Genomic DNA, 22,928 nt, shown 5'->3' on the forward strand with positions numbered 1-22,928 from the left:
GTACAAAATGCCATGATATTTATACTACAATAAAAATGTAGGCCTTCTTATTGGCCACTAAAATTAAACCAATTAGAATCGCGGAATTTTTAACCAAATGGATTCCAGTAAGAATTTTGTGACATAAGCTTAGCTACCTCGGAACTTTACCGTGGCGAGAGCCACTCACATTGTCCTAAGCTTAAGTACTGCGGAACTTTACCGTGGTGAGAGCCACCTACTTTATTTTACAATTTTTGGCTTATAACTATACATTTCCTTAATAAAACTATATATATTTACAATCCTATACCCTAATCTAACTAAGAAAAATATAAATCAGTCGAATCTTAAAACTAATAAACAATTCTTAAATCTAAACGCTTAAGTGACGAGCTGAGTGGCGCCATCCCGCACATCTCTCCCGCCGTGCGAGGTTGTCGCATCTTCTGTCGGTGGTGCGTCGTCTCCCTTCAGCGGCAATATCACCAACTTGCGGACGGGTCGGCGAAGAACTCCTCCTTTGGTCAGGATGTCCACGGTCCTCACGATGTTGTCCGGGCCTGGGTAGACGGTTGTCACGCGTCCTCGTAGCCAGATGTTGCGTGGCAGGTTAGGGTCAACGACCTGCACCAGATCGTATATGTGTACTGCAGGTTCGCGTCCGTGTGGCTCCCACCGGTTTTGAAGTTCCGGTAGATATTCTTTGAGCCAACGTGTCCAGAAGACATCTGCTAGTCGTTGCGCTGCTCGTCATTTTGATGTTGAAAGTTCGTCTCGTTCTGTGAATGTACCGGGTTGTGGTACTCGGCCGGGTCCTCCTAATAGGAAGTGGTTGGGCGTAAGAGCTTCAGGGTCTTCTGCGCTAACTGATACGTGAGTCAGCGGTCGGCTATTCACGGTGTATTCGGCTTCGCTCAGTAGAGTAGACAGGACTTCCTCTGTAGGGTTTCGCTCGTGTAGTGTCACTGTGAGGGCTACTTTGACTGACCTCACTAATCTCTCCCATGCGCCGCCCATAAATGGTGCACCGGGGGGTATGTAGCGCCAGGAGATCGTCCTCTTCGATACTTCCCGCGCTGTCCCTGCGTCGATTGCTTGTCTGAGTTCCTTGTCTGCTCCCTTCAGGTTGGTACCGTTGTCCGACCAGATTTCCGTTGGACATCCACGTCGCGCAATAATCCTTTGTAACGCCATAATAGCAGAGTCGGTTGTGAGTGAACCCGCTATTTCTAGATGTACAGCTCGTGTGGTGAGACACGTGAAGATTGCAACGTATCTCTTCTGTCTTGTTCTGCCAACAGCTATCGAGAGTGGTCCGAAGTAGTCTACGCCTGTATACGTGAAGGGTCGTCGGTGATGCGCAAGGCGACAGGCTGGCATGTCTCCGGTCCTTGGGTGTGGCGGCACTTGTGTCTTCATTCTATAGAACAGGCATCTCTTCAGTATAGCTCGGGTCACTGGACGAATACGTATCACCCAGTATTGTTGTCTGTACTCGTTTACTGTAGCTTCAACTCCGGCGTGATGTAACTGTCGATGTACTGAGTTGACCCATAACTTTACGGTCGGATGGTTTCCGTCTAACACCATAGGGCTTTTGCTATCGCGTCGATTCGACTCCTGAGTCTGATGACGTCGTTGGTCAGCTCGACACTTAGATGATGTAGACGGCTTTCTTTGTTGATCGGTTTGTTGTCTTTTAAGTCTTCTATTTCTGTTGTGAAGGCTTCTTCCGCTTTCTTGAGCGTTTCAGCTGTTACCGGAATAATCTTGTCGTAGCTGAGTAAGGAAGTTGTCTTCTTGACCACCTCTCTCTTTGTTGTTTGATTCCAGTTCGGGTCCTTTACTGTGTTTCTGATCGTCCTTTTGTAGTTGACATTATCTGTCCTGTTTTTACACAGTTGAATGAACTGTAGAACTCTCGCTGTATCGAATCGTATCGAAGTCGGTTCCAGTCCGAGAAGCGTGTCTGTCTGTCTGTTACTCAATCACGCCTAAACTACTGAACCAATTTGCATGAAATTTGGTATGGAGATATTTTAATACCCGAGAAAGGACATAGGCTACTTTTTACCTCGGAAAAATGACTCTATTCCAATTAAACAATTTTTTTTCGGAAATTTGTTCGACGTAGCACCTGAATTCATCCGATATTTAGCTACTATAAAACCAGTGCTGTGTGAGTCTAAGAAAATAAAACATAATATAGAACTTTAATCCGTAATAAGCCTCGCATGACTTTAAAAAGGTGGCTCACGCGTTTTGCCAAAACAAGTAAAAGTGACAAAAAAATATGAAGACAGAAAGAGCATAAAGCATCACGACGTAGATATATTAATGTCCACTAAGAAAATAATTGAAGCCGTTGCTTGGAAATTCGACTAAGGCCTGGCTGAGGCTCCCTGAAGCGTGAGAAGACTTCTTCTACGAGTCTCACTGCCATTAGTGTAAACTTAAAATCTTTAAGTATACGTGCCACGTATCCATACCAATCTTTACGTCTTCTGCGTATCGAATCTTATGTATTATATCTCTCCGAGCGTCTTTAGCGAAATGGTTTAAAGTGCGAATTTTCATCAGTCGGACATAGATATTAAACAATGATTAAATTTTGAGACAGTTGCTTTTTTTCTAGTTATAGGCGTACTTTTCGAGTAGGTTTTTAAAGGCTTGATTCTTACTACTATTAAGGACCGACAACCGACTTGTAATTGAAAAATTTTGTATGAGAATCTGATCGGCGTCTCTAATGGGCGTTTTAGGAAGTATTTTGAACACGTACCAGCAAATACTTGTACCGTTACATGATTTTTGTAAGATCTCGATAGAATCAAAATACATCTGAAGAGAATAAATAGAAATCTCTTTTTTACTTTTAGCATTTTTTATATGATGTAGGTATTTCATTTTTCTTTTAGTCAGAGTTAGTTTAGAATCCTATAACTTTATAAACTTACAACAGTCTAAAATCGTCTGTTAGTTTTTTATAAGTGCGTTCGCGCATTCAATTACATTTTCGAACATACATAAAACCTTACCTGTTCTGATGTTTGAAGCCAAAGCCCATCAATAACATAAAATAATAGAAAAATTCCATCCATTAAATCTGAATTCGTCACATTTTTCAGTGACACCGAATAATTAAAATAACCCATACGTAATTTTAAAAAACCAATATTATCGCTGGCATGTCGGTTTAATAATAAATATTTGTCTCCTCGTTTCCACACAAACTTTATGGAAATAATATTCTGGATTCTCAAAACGAATGGTATGTTTAATTTTCATATCATTGATCAAAAGTACCATGTAAATATAAGAGGATGTAAAAACACTTAATCCTTTCGGTGCACAATATTGCACGTTTCTTCTTATGTCCACATTGCTTACGGATGAAGAATAAAAATCTCGTTGTTACAATATTTACGTTGTGTCATTTTAAGATCTGTTGGGAAGCGATAAACAGTAAAAGAAAATGTTTTAATTAAGTGACGTTGCTACAATACGCCGAGAATGAGCCGTCTATAAGGTTCAATTAGGACACCTTGCTTGCGAGACAATCTAGACCCTTAGAACTAGGTACTCAATAACTACATTGAAGGTTGGCAACACTGGTGTAGTGACTTGAAATTTTTTGCTCTCAGTTTTAAAATTCGATTTTTATTTATTTATTACGTATTTGTCAATAATTGTGTCTAAAAGTTGTAAATAAGTGCAATTAGGTTGTCTTCTGCTAATATAATAGTCAATCAAGATGAAAAAGTGTGATTAAGACAACAATATAATTACGCCAACCAAGTGTCAAGGCGTCAACGTATTTCAAATTCAAACAAGGAATAAGTGTTTGATAAATACAGGGAGTATTTCGTATCGCTTGTTATTATAGACTTCTTAGATATATCTAAAATCCGCTAGATAAAGTGTAGCATATTCAGGCTCACTACCGCCATACTCTTCAACATTGAATCAACGCAGCACTGATTCAGTGTTATATTCTTCCATTGTAGCTTATTGCCCTTATACCATTCAGTTTAATTAGTATTGTAAGAGTCTAATTGTTAGGTTTCCTACTAACTGCAACGCTATAGTTTTTTTATTTTATTAATTTTTTTGGTCTAAACCTACCCACTTAAAAAACATTGTGTAATATCATTGTAATTATATATTATTTTTAACTGCAAGGTCCAACTAACCCCTTATTATTTATCCCCTATATCTTTATCTGTGTTTTCCTCTTTCTTTTGTTAGTTACTTTGTGTATATTTCTTCTAGAACTATTAACAATACTAACATAGACCATCTCAATAAATACTAACTTTCCCCAACTAATTCTCTCTATATTCTGCTATATCTCTCAACTTCCTTTATAACATTTCAGATCCTTTGTTGTTAATATCAACCATGATGACCAGGAAGGCAACAGCAAAGGATACTGAGAACAAGCTTAAACTTGCTCTGCTCGAGCTCAAGAAGTGCAAAGATGAGAACAGCCTGCTGTTGAGGGAGCGTGTTGACTGTGAAGAAGAGATCAGCGAGGTTAACCACAAGGTTGTATCACTGAAGGGGGAACTTGCTGAGCTCCATATTGAAAATATGGACTTACTGGATCAGCGGGACAGGCTACAACACGAAGTTAGCTCATTTGGCAGCTGTAATGAGACCTATGAGTGGTCTCTGAGCCGCATAAATGAGCTAGAGACAAGCCTGCATGAAGCCCACACTAAGATCATCTCATTGGAACGGTCAATACAATCATTTGACAGTAGTGCAACTCATCATTTGTATTCTGAGCTTATAGGTTGTAAATCTTTGTTAACTAGAGTTAGAAGCAATAAAAAGTTTAGGAAATTCACTAGAATTAGTAAGATAATTAAAAAATTCGAATTAAAACTCAAGAAATTTAACAAACTTAGATTATTGGTTAAATCAAATAAAGATTTGATTGAGGAACGTAGGGAACTAGTTTTAGAAGTCAATAGTTGTAGTGAAGAACTCATCTCCAGTAGGCTAATGTATGACAGACACACTCTTGACCTTAAGTCACAAATCTCATACCTAGAATCTAAATTAACAAAAATTACCTTAGATTATGAACGTGAAACTCATGATTACATACTAAAATACGATGAGATTGCTAAAGTTGGCAGGGAAAATTTAGAGCGTGTTAGGGCCTTAGCTGATAGCACTCCATGCACTAGGTGTTCTCAGTCTCAGGGACCCCCTTGTGACTTAGAACAGTTAGAACCTTCTCAAATTAGTTTAGGTACTGAGACTTTACTGACCGACTCATCTGACTGTATTCCCTCTTCCTTTATAGATCTTAACACAAAGAACAGAGTAGCTATGTTCTCAGATAAGTTAGGCATTAACTTAGGACCTATAATAAACAACAACTTACATTGTAGTTTTAAAAATAACTGTTACCATAACCTCAAATTAAATCAAATAGTAGATAGAATTAGGAACACTCGCTTAGATATAAATACAACAGTAGTTTTACTGATAGGTGATAGTTTAGGTTTAGATAAAACTGATATTATTGATAGTATTAGCAGTTTATTGCAATTAGATTTAGGTAAATTAATTATCTGCGCATTCCCGTACTCACAATCTCTTACAGAAAGGGAAAATAGGCGTATACATAGGTTGAATAATCAATTACATTTAATGACATCTTATCATAGTGATAAGTTATTGTTTTTTGACACTAATAAGTTTATTAGTAGTTTTATTTATACTCAAGAAACTATGTTTCTTAATAGTTCGGACAAACGACAAATTGCTACATTGTTAGCTTATAATATTAACACAGTTATAGGTGCTATAACGCAGTTTAGGTTAAGGGACGACCCAGTATTGTGTAGTTATTCTAACAATACTGTGATTAAATGTATAGATAGTGTAGTTAGCGACAAGGTTACGAATAATGTATCCGATTCTTTAAACTGACAGGTAGGACAATGGATAAACAGCTAGGCTCATTAAATTTAGTACATCAAAACATACAAGGTTTATCCAGCAAGGAATTAGAAGTAGAATTGTTTTTACAAAAACATAATGTAGGTATTTTCTGTGTGACTGAGCATTGGCTACACACGGAACAAATAGCAATAAACAATGAGTTTTATACAATTATTAGTGCGTATATTAGGAACAAAGCTAGACATGGTGGTTCACTGATTATGGTAGCTAACAGTATTAAATGTAAAGAACGTAGGGACATAGTTAATTTGTCAATAGAACGCACGGCTGAGGTTTCCTGTGTCGAGTTAGAGCGACACATAGTAGTTTGTATATATAGACCACCAAATAGTGAGTTTACTTTATTTGAGTCGATAATGGAGGACATATTAAAGCGTTTAAGTATAAGCAACAAGTATGTAGTAGTGTGTGGTGATTTTAATGTAAATTTACTTGAGCAATCTTCGACTAGTACGAGACTTAAGTCATTATTTAAATCATTTAATTTAGTTTTTTTATTTAATGAGCCCACTAGAATCACTGCACATTCTGCTACATGCTTGGACAATATATTCTGCAACTGCGAATGCTTAGGTAGGGAAATCTTAAGTGAATTAACATCGGACCATTGTGGACAGAAGGCTATATTTCCTGTTAGGGTAGATAATAGGTTAAAGAAAATTACTTGTAGGCCTATTACTAGGGATCGTTTAGTATTATTTAATAGTGAGATAGCTAGTGCTATGACGAAGTTAGACGACACCGAAGAACACCCGGATAACCTTTACACATCGTTATTCAACATTATTGAATCCAAGTTCAAAACTATCTTCAAAGAGAAAACCATACTAGATAACAATAGGAAACTCAAATTTTGCGATTGGGCGACAGCAGGTATTTATAAAAGTAGAGCTAGGTTGTATGAGCTTTATTCCATGAAACAGTTCAATTTTAATCCTAAATTTCTTGAATACGTTAGGAACTATTCAAAAATTTTTAAGAGAACTTGTGTTGCTGCTAAATCCTTACACTTAAGCAACAAAATTAAAAACTCAGACAATACGATCAAAACCACATGGAATATCATTAACAACGAAACAGGTCGTGCTATCCAGCGCGAAAATAATTTTGAACTGAAAGTAAATGACACGATTATCACCAACAACTTAGAGGTTGCTCAGGCGTTCAATACTTTCTTCGCTGATATTCCCACAGCTACAACTAGCTCCTTGAATTCCTGTCCTGCCAAGGCAGAATGTTTACTTCGAAATAGTGTAGAAGAGTGTGGTAGTGTTTTTTTCTTCAAACATATCAACTCTAATGATGTAGTTAAGGCTTTTAGGTCGCTCAACTCCAAAAAAACACCTGACCTCTGGGGCATCTCTGTTAAATTAGTAGAAAGTATCATCCTGGAAATAGCCCCCCATTTGGCTTTAATATTTAATAGGTGCGTAGATGCTGGTGTGTTTCCGGACTTAATGAAACACAGTAAAGTAGTACCACTCTTTAAGAAGGGATCTAAGAGTGAGCCCAGCAATTTCAGGCCCATTTCCATCTTGCCTGCGGTTAGCAAAATCTTCGAAAAGGTCATATTAGAGCAGCTCGAAAGTCACTTTAACTCGAATCAGCTATTTCATGGTAAACAGTATGGTTTCACAAAGGGTAGGTCAACAATCGATGCAGGTATTTCGCTCGTCAAGCATATCTATGATGCTTGGGAGACATCCCAGGACGCCATTGGGGTGTTCTGCGATCTCTCCAAAGCATTTGACTGTGTCCAACATAATACGCTCCTTAGGAAACTAAACCACTACGGAATTAGGGATACAGCGCTCGATTTACTTGCGTCATATTTGAGTAATAGGATTCAACGAGTAGATATCAATGGTGTAAGGTCTTCAGGTTCAGCTGTTTCTCTCGGCGTGCCTCAGGGTTCGATACTCGGTCCGTTTCTTTTTCTCGTATATATAAACGATCTCCCCTTTCAGGTGCAGGACTTATGTGATATTATATTATTTGCAGATGACACTTCACTCATTTTTAAAGTAGATCGTTCGAAGTCTTGTTTTATTGATATCAATAGTATTCTTGAACAGGTCCACAACTGGTTCACTTGTAATAATCTGTTATTAAATTCTAACAAAACTAAGTGCATTAGGTTCACTATGCCCAACGCGAGGAATTTAGGTACTAACATAGTCGTAAATGGGCGAACTATCGATTTGGTAGATTCGGCAACTTTTTTAGGTATCAGTCTGGATAGCAAGCTCCAATGGGGCACTCAAATAGCGCATCTCTCGGGGAGACTCAGCTCCGCCGCGTACGCAATCAGAAAAGTAAGACAGTTTGCTGGTGTGGATGCGGCAAGACTGGTTTACTTTAGTTATTTTCACAGCGTCATGTCTTACGGTATATTACTGTGGGGTAAGGCTGCTGATATAGATGTTATTTTTGTCCTTCAAAAAAGAGCTATCCGTGCAATTTATAGTTTAGGAGCGCGAGACTCCTTGAGAGAGCTTTTTGGGCAGATAGGGATACTGACGGTGTCATCACAGTATGTGCTTGCAAACTTGTTGTATATAAAACAAAATTTAGGGACTTTCGCAACAAATAGCGATAGACACAATTACAACACTAGAAACAGACACAAATTAGTAGGTCCCCATCATCGTTTACACAAGGTGCACAATTCGTTTGTAGGTCTCGGCATTCGTTTCTTCAACAAGCTTCCAAAGCACATCATGGATTTACCCCTGCCAAAATTCAAAGTTGCTGTTAAGGAACATCTCGTTAGGAAAGCTTATTACAGAATTGATGAGTATCTAAACGACAATAGCTCTTGGGATTAGTCGCTCGCTTGATTAGGATTCTTTGAAATTAGGGAACTTTGCTATAAATTGTATAAACTCAGTAGCAGTAGGTCTAAATATTGTAAAATATGGGCAATTAATGATGCAAATAGGTGATGTTACGTACAATTTGATGTTATTCATAAAACTGTCACTTTTTTCTTTTATAATGTTCACAACCAGTGTGCTCACTTGCTGCCCATATTCTTATTATCACATGCTAGTAGGTGCTCCCAACATACGGTATGATCAGAGACTAATAAATAACCTAGCTATGTTCATTTAACTTAATTGACGTTTAGTCTATATCGCTGATTGTTGGCAGCTCCTCGCATGATCAATTATTGTATCAACCACATTGTAAAACTTTTTGGCGATTGAAAAGAGTGGCCGTGAGTTTCTCGCTAGCTCTTCTCATAAGGCTCTTCCTCCTTTCCGAGCTAGTGGTAGATTCAGTAATTGTAACGACTATCATAAGTGTCAATATTTGACCTAAATGAATAAATGATTTGATTTTGATTTTGATACATATTTTATAATACCCAAATCATTGATGCTGTGAAAGTCGGTTTTAACAATTTTTTAATTATTTTTAAACTATTTCTACTTTCTTATTTTACCAACCAAAGAATGATCTCGTTACAGTAGTTTAAGAAAAAAAACATTTTATGGAACTACGACGCCACATAAACGAATACAGAGACATATACTTAAAAAATATATATCGCTGTCTTTGTTTATAAGGTTAAAAATGTTTTTCACCATTTTCTCGTTAATTTAGTTTCGCTTTGTTGGTTTATGTTAAGCCTAAACCCGATAAACAGGTAGCAATTTCCAAGAATATGAACAGTGAACGAAATTCACGTGGACTAAATTAATGTAAGCTCAAAGTCACGCAAGTGTATTGTACTCTAGTCACAACGCATCAAAAGATAACCAAAAACAATTGAACTAACTACTTAAACATAGTTAGACGTTCTTCGAATTTGTTTATTGTTTTAATATTTTTCTTGCACGAAAATTCACAGAAATCCCAGTAATATTTTGTATCGAATTTTATAAAAATATAGGGCTCAAGATATTTAATTGAATTAACTACAAGTAGCATGTAACGAAAAATATGTTTTTCACGTGTATCCTTATTTTCTCTTCTGCGAAAAGATTCTACGATAGTGGAGGTGGTAGAAAAGCATTAAATCTTTTCTTCTTGGATTTTTAATGTTAAGCTTAAGGAGAGAAATATTTTTTTAGTATAAAAATGAATAAATATGATATTTTGTATTCTACTGATTGGAACCCACACAACAAGATATTTTTAAATTCTGAATTTATGGAGGAAGAATTTATATTAAATATATTTCTGCTAAACGTATATACAGTTACCATCTGCCGGTAGTCATTGTAAACTACTATTTTTATTACTGATTTTCAGTTTGTATCTTAATTGATTACAGAATAATAAATAAAGTATGTAAAACACATAAGGCTGGTTACAATTTTTTAATTAACCTACCAAACTTCTACAGTTAATGTATACTGTATCGACTATTGTTATGTTTTGAAGATGCTTAATATTATACATCATCATCATCATCATTATACATACATATGTATTATATGTAAGTATTAGGTCCAGTGGAAATTCATAGTAATCGCATTTATAGAGCTCACAATATTTGCAGCTATATTTATAAGCAAAGTGTGTGCAAGCCCTCACATGTGAAAATAATACTGGGTTTCAAATAATATTCTGTTTAAATCTATATTCAGAGTGAACAGGGTACAATTTTATACGTACTTATATTAATATAGGCAGAATATTAATAAAATATTTTCTTTTTCAGCCGTAAAAATGCGCTGGTGCTTCGGACGCAGCTGTCGGTGCGAGTTCACTCCATTATTGGTAAGCTGTGATTCCTCAAAACCTAAATTAAAACGGCTGGTAAAATAAAAAAAAAAAACACTCCCACACTTACGGGGAAATAATTCAAGACTAATAATTACCAGGATTCAGGTTTACTCACTTAATTATAGTTGCAATTCACGAAATACAAAATTTATTCCCATAATACTACTCGGAGTACCGAATTGGGTCCATTTAAAAATTCGAACCCACTCGCCCCTTATTATATTGGTGGAATTCCGTTTCATATATTATACACCTCCGCTGAAGTCCACTGAAGCTTTCAGTGAACAGCAGAATAGCTATAAAAACAATTACTTGAAATTTTATTTTTATTTTGTACTGAATTTTCTTAGAATAAGCGCTTATGGGGATTCTTTTTAATGTTGTTATAGTGTAATCGGCTTAACTTTCAATGATCACCGTCGCGTCTACAGGCGCACAAATCTAAGAGGCCGTTTTTATTTGACACTAGAATATTAAAACAAATAAACGCATTAATATGACAATCGATTGGAGAATTCCCCTTTTGGCAACAATTTGTTCAGCACCTATGGTTTAAGCACATAAGCTATTCCTATTAACACCTAGAGTGCGGTAGTTTCTAGTATCTGATTTCTGAAGGCATGTTCATCATGTATTTCTGAAGGAATAATTCATGATTGTGAATTATTAAAATATACATAGATTTTCAAATACGTCGTGGTATCAAATTACATTGTTTGCTTGAGATGGAAAAGTACTCGCGTTCCATGTTTAGTATTGTTTAATTACTTATACGGGAATTTACGTTTCAAAGCACGTTTCGCTGCTCGCAAACTGACTGACTCAAAGTCATTTATTTGACAACTTTAAATTCTGGCAAACATTTTAGGATAGCTGTTTCAGTCACGATATCCCAAGTTTCATAGTAGCCCATCATTCCGAACGAGGTTTGCGATGTACCCAATGGACTTTTGTTTTATTTCGTACTGATTTGATAACAGACATAATAAGTTTCAATCTATTGCAGATGATTCAGGTATTGTATTTATTCTGAATGTACGAGTTACATCGTACAGCGATTCGGTATCCAATGTGTCCACGTCAGCAGTTCACATGGCCGCGCGATTTATATGTAATGCAAGTCAGTGTGCACGTAAACCGCGTCGCGATCACTCATTATCAATCATTTCAAATCACTATCATTTTTATACATCAGTAATAAATCCGTATTATTTTATCAATCGCGGTTTTATTTACATCTCCAAGTGTTCTGAGTGAACAGCTCAAACATTTATGGTCCTTCGAGCCTTAACCTTGCGCATGAGGACCACGTGTCGGTTTCGTTCCCGTCCCGCGTCACGTTGCGAACAGTAACCACGTGGACGTTAAGACGTAAAGAGACTGATTCGTGTGGTACAGTGCATTCGAACTAAATCAGACCAATTAATATAAGTGAATCAGTGAGTGTGTGAAATAGAGACAATTACTCAGGATTGCCTAACATTGGACCCAGAGCAGGAATCGGTCTTAGTCAGTCATCAGCTGAATATCAAGTAAGATCTTTCCATATTTTATATCAATCGAACATCATGGAAGCCCAGTACTTAGCAACACAAGCTCAAATTACCGAGGCTATCAATAAGCTCGGTATAAACTTTAAAAAAGACGGAGTTGACCGTAAGACTCCTGATTATATCAAGCGTAAGCTAGAGAACCTAACTTCCTATTGGACTGAATATCAAAATAATCACGAATATTTATGTGAAAATCTAGATCCTTCACACGCTTACTTTACAAGCAATCAACTAGATCAAACACGTCAGGCGTACGAGGCCGTTAGATCTATGATAGAACGCTATCGTGTAGAGTCAGGCAAGAGAAGCCCTCTTCCGGCTGGTAGCAAACTGGATCTGCCACAACTAAAATTTATCAATCCCGTTGAACGTAAGTCTGCAACTCCGACTAATCAAGCCAGCACTCCTACTTTTGATCCCGAGAGTGCTGGGCAAACTAGTCAAGCTACGACCTCTCGTGGAACTAGCAGTAAAGTGGATGAAATGTTACGGAAGCAATCAAGCAATTTTCGTGCCTTCAATCACACAATATCAGCGATTAATTTAGACGCTATTTCGGAGAAGTGGGCACTCGAAGATGCCCTCAATAATCTCCAAACGCGTTGGTCTACAATTGACAAACTCCATTGGGACATTGATAGTGAACTCTGTGGAGGAAATAAAAGCTATGAAGACACGTTTTCCAACCAGGAAACTATTTACAATAGCATGAAAAACGCTATAAACAGTAAACTTTGGTCTACGTCTCACCGAGAAAAGTCGACCCCTAAAGTAGAATTGCCTATTTTTAATGGCTCATTTCATCAATTTTTATCATTTAAAGACCTCTTCTACGAAACGATTCACAATAACCCGTCGTTATCTCCTGCACAAAAAATGCAGTTCTTAAAGGGCAAGGTGAAAGGTGAGGCTGAAAAACTAATTCAACATTTAAAAATAAGCTCGGAAAACTATCAGACCTGTTGGGATATCCTTAATCTATACTAATATAATAAAGCTGAAGAGTTTGTTTGTTTGTTTGTTTGTTTGTTTGAACGCGCTAATCTCAGGAACTACTGGTCCGATTTGAAAAATTCTTTCAGTGTTAGATAGCCCATTTATCGAGGAAGGCTATAGGCTATATAACATCACGCTACAGTCATAAGGAGCGGAGAAGCAACGAAAAATGTTACAAAATCGGGGAAAATATTGACCCATTCTCTTAGGTGACGCAAGCGAAGTTGCGCGGGTCAGCTAGTCATAGATATGACAACCCGAGACACATATTTTGCTCATACGCAGCTAAGATTATGAACCTTCCAACCGTACAACAAAAGTCCTTGACCCACATCAAAAGAATGCATGACACTACAAAAGAATGTTTGCATGCTATAGAGAATCTCGGAATAGACATATCAAACTGGGATCCAATAATTGTCTACATGTTATCATTAAAATTGGACCCCGAAACACATGACGATTTTATTGAAACAATGAAAAACCCAAGGGAAGTATACAAATTGCCTGAGTTTTTAGATTATCTTGAAGCCAAATTTACATCATTAGAATCTTCTAGAAAGAAACCCGAGTTGTTAAGCAGTTCCAGTTACCAACGCCCAAAATTTAACAAAGAATCATCATTTATTAGCAAGAAACCTCAATACCCGAAGCCAAATGCATATCAAACTCAAATATCAAATAATAAACCATATTATACAAAACTCAATACTAACGCAATTAATAAATGTTCAGTGTGTAATAGCGGCAACCATAAAATATTCCACTGTAAATCATTTCTTGGAATGCCAGTTGACGCAAAAATGAAGTTAATTGCGAAATTGAAAATCTGCAAAAATTGTCTGTACAACCATAATGACAAAGATTGCATTTCTAATTCAAGGTGTCGTGAATGCAACGGTAACCATAATACATTATTGCATTCGGCTTATTCATCAGTATTGAGTCGGAGTACAGGGCCGGTTTCGGGCGAGCATTATTCTGCGATAAATAATAATCAAACCGATGAACACAATGAAAGTGCCTCTCACGTATCTCAGAATGGTACGGGTGCAGTATTACTAGCGACCGCACTGGTAAATGTTAAAGCGGCAGATGGCACCTATCATACTTTACGCGCGTTGATAGACCAGGGCTCTCAAGTGTCCATCATCACCGAGAGCGCCGCTCAACGGCTATACTTGCCAAGGAGAAGAAATAAAGGTGTGGTATCCGGCATAGGTGCCAAAGAAAGTATGTGCAGGGGAAGTCTTCATTTGAATTGCAAAGCATATCACAGTGATTACGAGTTTAGAACTGAGGTCGTTATTATGCAAACTTTAATAAAAAGTCTGCCAAATTACACTTTCAAGAAACCATCATGGGAGTTTTTAAGCAATATTTGTCTCGCAGACCCAGAATACAACATAAGTCGTCCGGTCGATTTGCTGTGTGGTGCCGATATGTATTCATTAATCATTTTAGAAGGTATTATCAACTCCGGCCCTGCACAACCTATAGCGCAACAGACACGCCTTGGCTGGATTTTATGCGGCAATGTTCAAACATATAGGTGTAATGTTGTTTTAAATACCGATGATTTAAGTAAATTCTGGGAGATTGAGGATATAGCAGAACAATCAGAGCTATCCGCTGAAGATCAGGAATGCGTGAATTTTTATTTAGCAACTACAAAAAGATTGGATAATGGCAGGTATGAAGTACGTCTCCCATTCAAACCTGACTATGAAGAAAAATTGGGCGTATCAAGGCCATTGGCCTTGGCGCAGTTTCGTAGCCTTGAAAAGAAATTCGACAAAAATGAGCAGTTTGCGTTGGATTATAAATCTTTCATGGGCCAATATGAACAATTAAATCATATGACACTATCTCGGTGCCCGATAGAAGCAGGATACGTCATTCCACACCATGCCGTCGTGCGCCAAGAGGCTGTGACCACTAAGCTTCGCGTTGTCTTTAACGCATCAGCTAAGACTAGCAGTGGTCACAGTCTAAATGACGTCATGTTCAAAGGGCCAAACCTACAGCAAGATCTTGCAAGATTACTTTTAAAATGGCGCATGTATCAATATGCATATATCAGTGATATCGAAATGATGTTTAGACAAATTATGGTACATTTCGATGATCAGAAGTATCATCAAGTGTTATGGAGGATGTCTAGTAAGCATCCTCTTAAAACGTATAATTTAACCACGGTCACCTACGGCACTACTGCTGCTCCATTCTTAGCATTAATGACATTACGCAAAGTCGCGTCAGACGAAAAACACCGATATCCACAAGCTGCGAAAGCTGTAGAAGAATGTTTTTACATGGACGATTACTGCGGTGACCATTATACAATAGAACAAGCAAAGCAATTAAAGTCGGAATTGATTCAACTTTTACAATCAGGCGGATTCAACCTCAGAAAATGGACATCTAATGAACCGGAGTTGTTAGCAGACCTCAGCAAGGATCAATGCAACCCACAGACATATCAGTTTAAACAAGCAGAGTCCACTAAAACCCTAGGTCTAGGTTGGAATCCTCAAAAAGATGTATTTACATTTAAATCAAAAATTGAAATATCAGATCGAATTCCTACAAAGAGATCTCTTCTATCTGATATTTCAAAATTATTTGACCCACTTGGATGGCTAGCTCCAATAACAACGAGCATGAAAATTTTATTTCAAAGCATATGGTCATCTCCACTGTCTTGGGAAGATGAATTGCCTGCAGAGATCAATAAGAAATGGATCAATTTAAGGAATGAATTGAAGGACATAGATAGTATCAGCATTTCAAGATGGTTGGGTATCTGTGAGAATGACTCAATTCAATTGCATGGCTTTTGCGATGCGTCCCTGAAGGCGTATGCGGCAGTTATATATATCAAAGTTACTAGATCAAATATCACTAAAGTAACACTATTGGCAGCCAAAACACGTTTAACTCCGTGTAACAAAACAATTTCTACGCCTAGATTGGAACTCTTAGGAGCACATCTGTTGTCGAAGTTAATGACATCTGTAAAGCAATGCTACAGCGAGCACAATTTAAAAATTTTCGGTTGGACAGATTCAACCGCTGCTTTGGGTTGGTTACACGGAGAGCCGAGCCGTTGGAAAACATTTATAGCCAACCGAGTCAAAACTATAACGGAAAGCATGCCGGCAGAGTGTTGGCAATATGTTAAAACTGACGAAAATCCCGCTGACTGCGCTAGCCGCGGGTTATCTGTCTATCAACTTAAAGAGCACGCATTGTGGTGGAACGGTCCGAATTGGCTACTGTCGTTTAAGGAAAATCAACAATCAATGACTAAATATGAAACTGATCTCGAAATAAAACCAAAACTCGTAAACTCCATTCAAGCTCAATCAAATAAGATCGATGAGATTATTATTTATTTATTGCACAAGTATAGTTCATTTCAAAAACTTTTACGAATATTTGCATGGATACTCCGTATACCTACTAAGAAAGGCGAGCGTCGACCCTATCTCACATTACAAGAATTGAGTCGCGCTAAACATATAATTATAAGACATATACAGCAAATCGAATTTGCCTCTGACATAGCGTGTCTTTTGAAAGAAAGCAAATTACCGGCAAATAGTAAAATTAAAAATTTGAACCCGCTTATCGATAGTGATGGAATCTTACGAGTCGGAGGCCGACTTCGAAACGCATATATATCCTCAGATATGAAACATCCAATTCTTATTCCTTATGATAGCCGATTAACCACCCTACTTATAGACCAAGCTCACCAACTTACTTTTCATGGCGGTGTCCGATTGACCTTGGCAAATTTGCGTCAGATGTACTGGATCATAGGCGGTACCAGAGCGGTCAAAAAGCATTTGAGATTATGCGTTACATGCTGCAAACATAATCCAATCAAGCAATCGCAAGTTATGGGCGACCTTCCTGCTGCGCGTATCAATCCGGCACACCCATTTTATCATACGGGTGTCGATTACACCGGTTTTGTAGATGTCAAGATAAACAAAGGCCGTGGTGTAGTCACTAGCAAAGGATATATCGTAATTTTCATATGCCTAGTAACAAAAGCAGTACATATCGAAATAGTATCAGACAGCACAAGCGCTGCATTTTTGTCAGCTCTGCGGCGGATGTCAGCCAGGAGAGGAGCACCACGCCATTTGTACAGTGACAATGGCACTAACTTTGTTGGAGCAAATAGAATGTTACAAAAGGAATATTTTGAATTACAAGAAATTTTAGATGATCGTTTTTTCAAAGAAATCACCGATTTCAACGTACAATGGCACTTTAACGCCCCATCCTGGCCAAGCGCAGGCGGCCTGTGGGAAAGGGCAGTTAGAAGCCTTAAGCATCATATAAAACGCATTATAGGTGAACAGAAGTTGACCTTTGAAGAGTGGGCAACAACATTGGCACAGATAGAGGCGTGCTTAAATTCAAGGCCGCTTTGCCCTTTGTCGGAAGATCCAGAGGACCTGGATTTTTTAACACCAGCACACTTCCTCACTGGAAGATCAGGATTGACTATAATAGAAACCGATCATGATGCCAGAACCCGGTGGCATATGATATCGAAGATGAAGCAAGATGTTTGGAAGCGATGGAAGGATTAATATTTAACGCAATTATCAGCGCGAAGCAAATGGTTGAACAAGAAAAGAAACATGCAGATTGGGGATTTAGTTGTTATTCATGAAGACAATGTTCCACCAGGCAAGTGGGCCATGGGTCGAGTGACGCAGCTTCATCCGGGAAAGGATAATTTAGTAAGAGTAGTTACCTTAAAAACCAAGAACGGTTTTATCAAAAGGCCAATCATAAGCCCTGAACCTTCTAACTGTACCCCTAAGAGATGCTCCAGGTGGAATTTTCTTTCATTGGCACTATCGTTCATATTATTTTTCAACATTATCACAACCGCATCATGTTCTTTTAACATTACTACCTTATCTTCAAACCAATCATTATTTTTTGAGCCCGTTTCCAAGATGCAACTTATACGAGATAAATGGACTTTAGTGACGTACTTTGACATGGCACCTTACTGGGAAGGTATTGAAGCATTCAACAAATTATCAACATATTTGGATAATCTGTGTTCGAAAATAAACCATGATACATATTGTAATATGTCAATATTACAGTTACGTCACGATTACAGTGAAATGAAATACTACAATGAGCTACTGCAACATCAGCATTTCTCTGCGCACGCCAGACAGCGTCGGCGCCGGCGCGGTCTTATCAATGCAGTCGGATACGTCGCGAGTGAACTGTTTGGTGTACTTGATCAACGCTTCGCAGAGAAATATGAACGTGATATTTCACAACTCCAACACAATGAAGAGTATATGACCCAATTATGGAAAAACCAAACGAGTATTGTCGAGGCAGAGTATAATCTACTTAAAAGGACTCAAACAACTATCTCGAAACAACACAAAATCATAAATCAACATATAAATAAACTAGAAAAGGCTACAAACTATGCACAGCAAGAAATACAAAATTTGACACTTGCACAAGATTTTACAATAGCTTCTATCACTGCTATTTCTATGCTACAAAACTTAAAAAGCATACAAACTACTTTATTAGATACCTTGACGGATATTTACCACAATCAGTTTAGTATTCATCTGCTTCACCCAGAACAACTTGAAAGTGAGTTGAAAGTTATCTCTAATCAATTATCCAGGGATCTCACCCTACCTATCAGTCACCTTCAAAATATAAGAGATATCTATAAATTGCTACGAGTCAAAGCAAGGATGACTGACAATTATTTTATATTTGAAACCACATTCCCCTTGATAACCAGGGATGTTTACTTTATGTACAAGCTAATATCCATTCCACATCAATTCGAACTTAGTATGGTACGAGTGTTGCCAATAGCTGAGTATATTGGTATCAATTTAAAAAGAGATTCATATGTGTCCATTTTTATGAATGAAATACAAAGATGTAAGCATAATAACGACGCCTACTTATGTGACTTGTCGAAGCCCATAATGCATTTATCAAAAGATGAGAAATTTTGCCAATTAGAAGATGGTAAATGCAAACTAATGAAATCTGTTTGTAAAAATATGTGGTTGGAATTGAATGAACCATCAGTGTTTTTATATTTTTGTTGCAATATTTATCAAATACGACTTATATGTGATGATCGAATCGATAAGAGGCAATTAAGCAAAGCTGGCATTATAAACCTTGGCTCTACGTGTATTGCAAAAGGAGATGACTTTTCGTTATATCCCCAGAAAAGGAACACAAATATTTTGAACGTGAAACCGGATATTCTTAAACCCAATATCAATCAACTGAGCCATATATTTAACTTGTCCATGCCGTATTTGGAGAGTGAGAGCAATGTAACAGACCTTCACGTAAATGCGACGTTAGAAGATTTACACCAACAAATTACAGCTATGAAGGAGAAAGCCAATCAATTGCCGGACGTCTTATCAACACATGACATCCATCATTACAGCATCAGTTACACTCTGACTGCCGTGGTCATCATAGCCATGGTGGTATTTCTCTGGAGGCGCAGACGCCGAATCGTCGCGTTACGGCGGGTCTGCCCAGCCCAGTCACAAGCTGCGACCGCTTCGCGGGATCCCAAGAATAACAGTGATGAGTGTAGTGTAGACAGTGCAGTAGAAATAAGGGCTGAGCCGCAGCCAAGTGTGCAATGTGATCGAAAGACCTCGGTAGGCCAAGTGTTCTTTACCAAGTCCAGTGCGAAGTTCTATCGTGACTGTTCTAACTCTCCGATGCCAATCAAACATGAATTTGATTAAATTTTATCTTTTTATCTATTATTTTCATTATATTGTTTATCAAACAAGTATGTTTTCGTTTTTCAATGTATCTTATCATTATCAGTAATTATTGTAACTCATCATACATCATCTCATCTGCTGTCGGGGAACATGTACGAGTTACATCGTACAGCGATTCGGTATCCAATGTGTCCACGTCAGCAGTTCACATGGCCGCGCGATTTATATGTAATGCAAGTCAGTGTGCACGTAAACCGCGTCGCGATCACTCATTATCAATCATTTCAAATCACTATCATTTTTATACATCAGTAATAAATCCGTATTATTTTATCAATCGCGGTTTTATTTACATCTCCAAGTGTTCTGAGTGAACAGCTCAAACACTGAATCATCTGCATCACAGACAATTCTTTGCCTATAATGGACATTTTGCTTTATTTCAGAGAGGCTTCTCCATTCTCAGGGTCGCGAGCTTCGCAGAGCTCTATTCACTCTGAAAACAAATTTTACAGTCGGACAAGGATTTGGTACACGAATTTGTTTTAAATAAAGGTCTGGTCACTGCTTAATTCAGGTCGGCAAAATGGCCGACCACAATTACTTAGACTACATACTGAGAGCAATGGGCCAGGTAAATATACGATAAAAACATATTATAGTCATTTATATTATTAATTATTATTATTGACATCAGTATTTTACGTAAAATTAAAATACTTTGTTTAATTTGCAGGTTCTTCTGTATGTAGATGGAATGATGATGGCACACGATGGCTGCGTCCCATGGCTGTACACTCAAATTGGCTGCAAATTCCGCCACATAATCAAAACCTCACTAAAGCTCCTTTTGGTATTCGCAGAATATACGGCAAAGAACTGCCTCATTCTAAGTAATGCGATCGTTCTTGTCGATACTTCGAACAACAGACAGATCTGGCACAACCTAATGAAGATCCTTCAAGATGTTGATGCTTCTGACACAGAACTTTTGATATATGCCATGACACTAATAAAAAGATGCCTTAATAATGCTCCCGACAAAGATCTTTACAACGATCAAGTTGATTCATTGCTGGACCAAGGAATCGATGAAATTGTTCAGTTATACATGTCAAAACAGGGGATTGACTTGGATCTACTCAGACAGCTGCAAATATTCGATGCTGTTCTCCTTTACGAAGACAACGATGATACTGCTGCATTAAAGTAAGTTTTTGTTTTTTTATTTACTATTCATTAACTAAGTACAGTATCCTATTATAATCTCCTACTTTTTGTAGAAAATCAATAACCTATGCCTATGTAAACTGTAACACACAGTCTATACCCAACTAGCACACAAGCTGCTTATACAGTCGTTATACAGCCTGATAGTTGCATAAGAGTCGTTCAAATGCTGTACAATTCTCTATAAGTTGTATACTAGCTATTTAAAAAACCCTTTAACAGCTAGGCGGGACAGTAGCCGTTTAGTAGAAAACTAATGACTTATAGTGATATATGAGCATGTAATTGCATCGCTAGACAGCCTAAGGAAGTATAATTGAGTTAATGGAATCTTCTATAACACCGTTAACTGTATAAGGGGACTTTAGGAGATAAAGGAGTTTAAACGGAGTTATGCGTTGCGTTTATAGCGCCTTAGGTTCTATAACAGATTTTTTTAGGGCTAGTGTATTACTCATCTATAAAAGAGTTGCGTAGGTCTTTAATAGCGCCTTGAGCGTTATATCAGATATTTATATGGCTTCTGTACGGCAAATAGATGTATAAGGTATCATTCGAAACATTTTTACAGCCATGGGGATTACAGAATTATGTTAAAGCACCTAAAGCACTACAACCGAGTAATATACCTTTATGCTAAAGCTTAAAATTATTATCATAATATATTTACATAGGTGCAGTGGTGGTTCAGTCTGTCAACTGTTTTTAAAGAATCATACTATAAATTGACTTTCAAACTATTTTAATATTCAACGACTAACCCCTAAAAGTACGAGTAAAATGCTGGTGTGCGACCAAAACAATTATATTGAAACACTCTTATGCCACAACTGCAGAACCTTGAGGTCTACAACAGCAAACACTAGAGCTTTTGTACAGCTTAAGCCGCTAGAGCAGATGTAACCAACTCTGAGAGCTGCTTGATCGAGACGCCATTACAGCATTTGGTAAACATATTTTTTGAGGTTATTACGATCTTTTGAAGATCATATAAATCTATAGCTTGGTAACGTTAACCTAATTAAAATCATTTTTTATTACCTATAACCCTAATTAAACTATCTGTAACCCTCAAAGTCTTATTTATGTTCAAAATACAATTTCCAAATCCACATATCTATATAATTTTTGCATTTAAAACTGAATATTTTGAGGGCGCATGAAAATATTGACGATAATATACATATACAGGGTGTAAATGACAGCTAACCGAAAACTTTACTGGTAAGTTTGTGACACTGTGTGCGCGAAATTTACTCCAACGATATTTCTCGGAAATGATTGGTTCCCGAGTTAGTCATTTTTGAGCGTTCAATGTATAGTGAACAACGCGATGTATCTCCGCGCATGCCTACGAGATTTCTGGCGGCGGCGGCGCGCTGAGCGACGACATGTCGCGACGCGTCGTAGGTACGTACGCGTACCACCACGTCTATGCGCTCACTAGTATGCAACCCTATCATTAGATAACAATCTTATGTATCGTTTATGGTATCGTAAGTAGACCCGTATGTTACAATAGCTCATAGTAAAATCGTAAGTAGGTAGGTACCTACTTGGCTTACGTGAAATCAAACAATAATAGCAAAATGTAACCAATAATAAGAAAGTGCTAAAACAAATTGTTATCAATGTCTATCAACACGCAAATACCTGG

General features: G+C 37.6%; 1 protein-coding gene and 1 pseudogene across 1 annotated transcript; one reads left to right on the forward strand and one right to left on the reverse strand.

Annotated features, from left to right (window-relative positions):
• Nucleotides 1-363: 363 nt before the first annotated feature.
• On the reverse strand, nt 364-1,572 carry LOC142985973 (uncharacterized). Its single transcript, XM_076134208.1, has 2 exons — nt 774-1,572; nt 364-683 (listed from the first exon to the last, which is right to left on the reverse strand). Exons 1-2 carry the CDS (start codon nt 1,570-1,572, stop codon nt 364-366), a joined length of 1,119 nt encoding a protein of 372 aa, XP_075990323.1.
• Nucleotides 1,573-4,383: 2,811 nt separating this feature from the next.
• LOC142985974 (FH1/FH2 domain-containing protein 3-like) overlaps nt 4,384-22,928 on the forward strand; it is a 68,486-nt pseudogene continuing 49,941 nt past the window's right edge.

This window comes from Anticarsia gemmatalis, chromosome W, assembly GCF_050436995.1.
Source record: "Anticarsia gemmatalis isolate Benzon Research Colony breed Stoneville strain chromosome W, ilAntGemm2 primary, whole genome shotgun sequence".
NCBI classification, from domain to species: domain Eukaryota; kingdom Metazoa; phylum Arthropoda; class Insecta; order Lepidoptera; family Erebidae; genus Anticarsia; species Anticarsia gemmatalis.

Excerpts from the sequence above, each read along its gene's own strand:
- LOC142985973 (XM_076134208.1), bottom strand. The coding sequence starts at position 1,572 with ATGGTGTTAGACGGAAACCATCCGACCGTAAAGTTATGGGTCAACTCA. Across the intron at positions 684-773 it reads CGGCCGAGTACCACAACCCG|AATATCTACCGGAACTTCAA; the intron begins GTACATTCACAG and ends GTTGGCTCAAAG.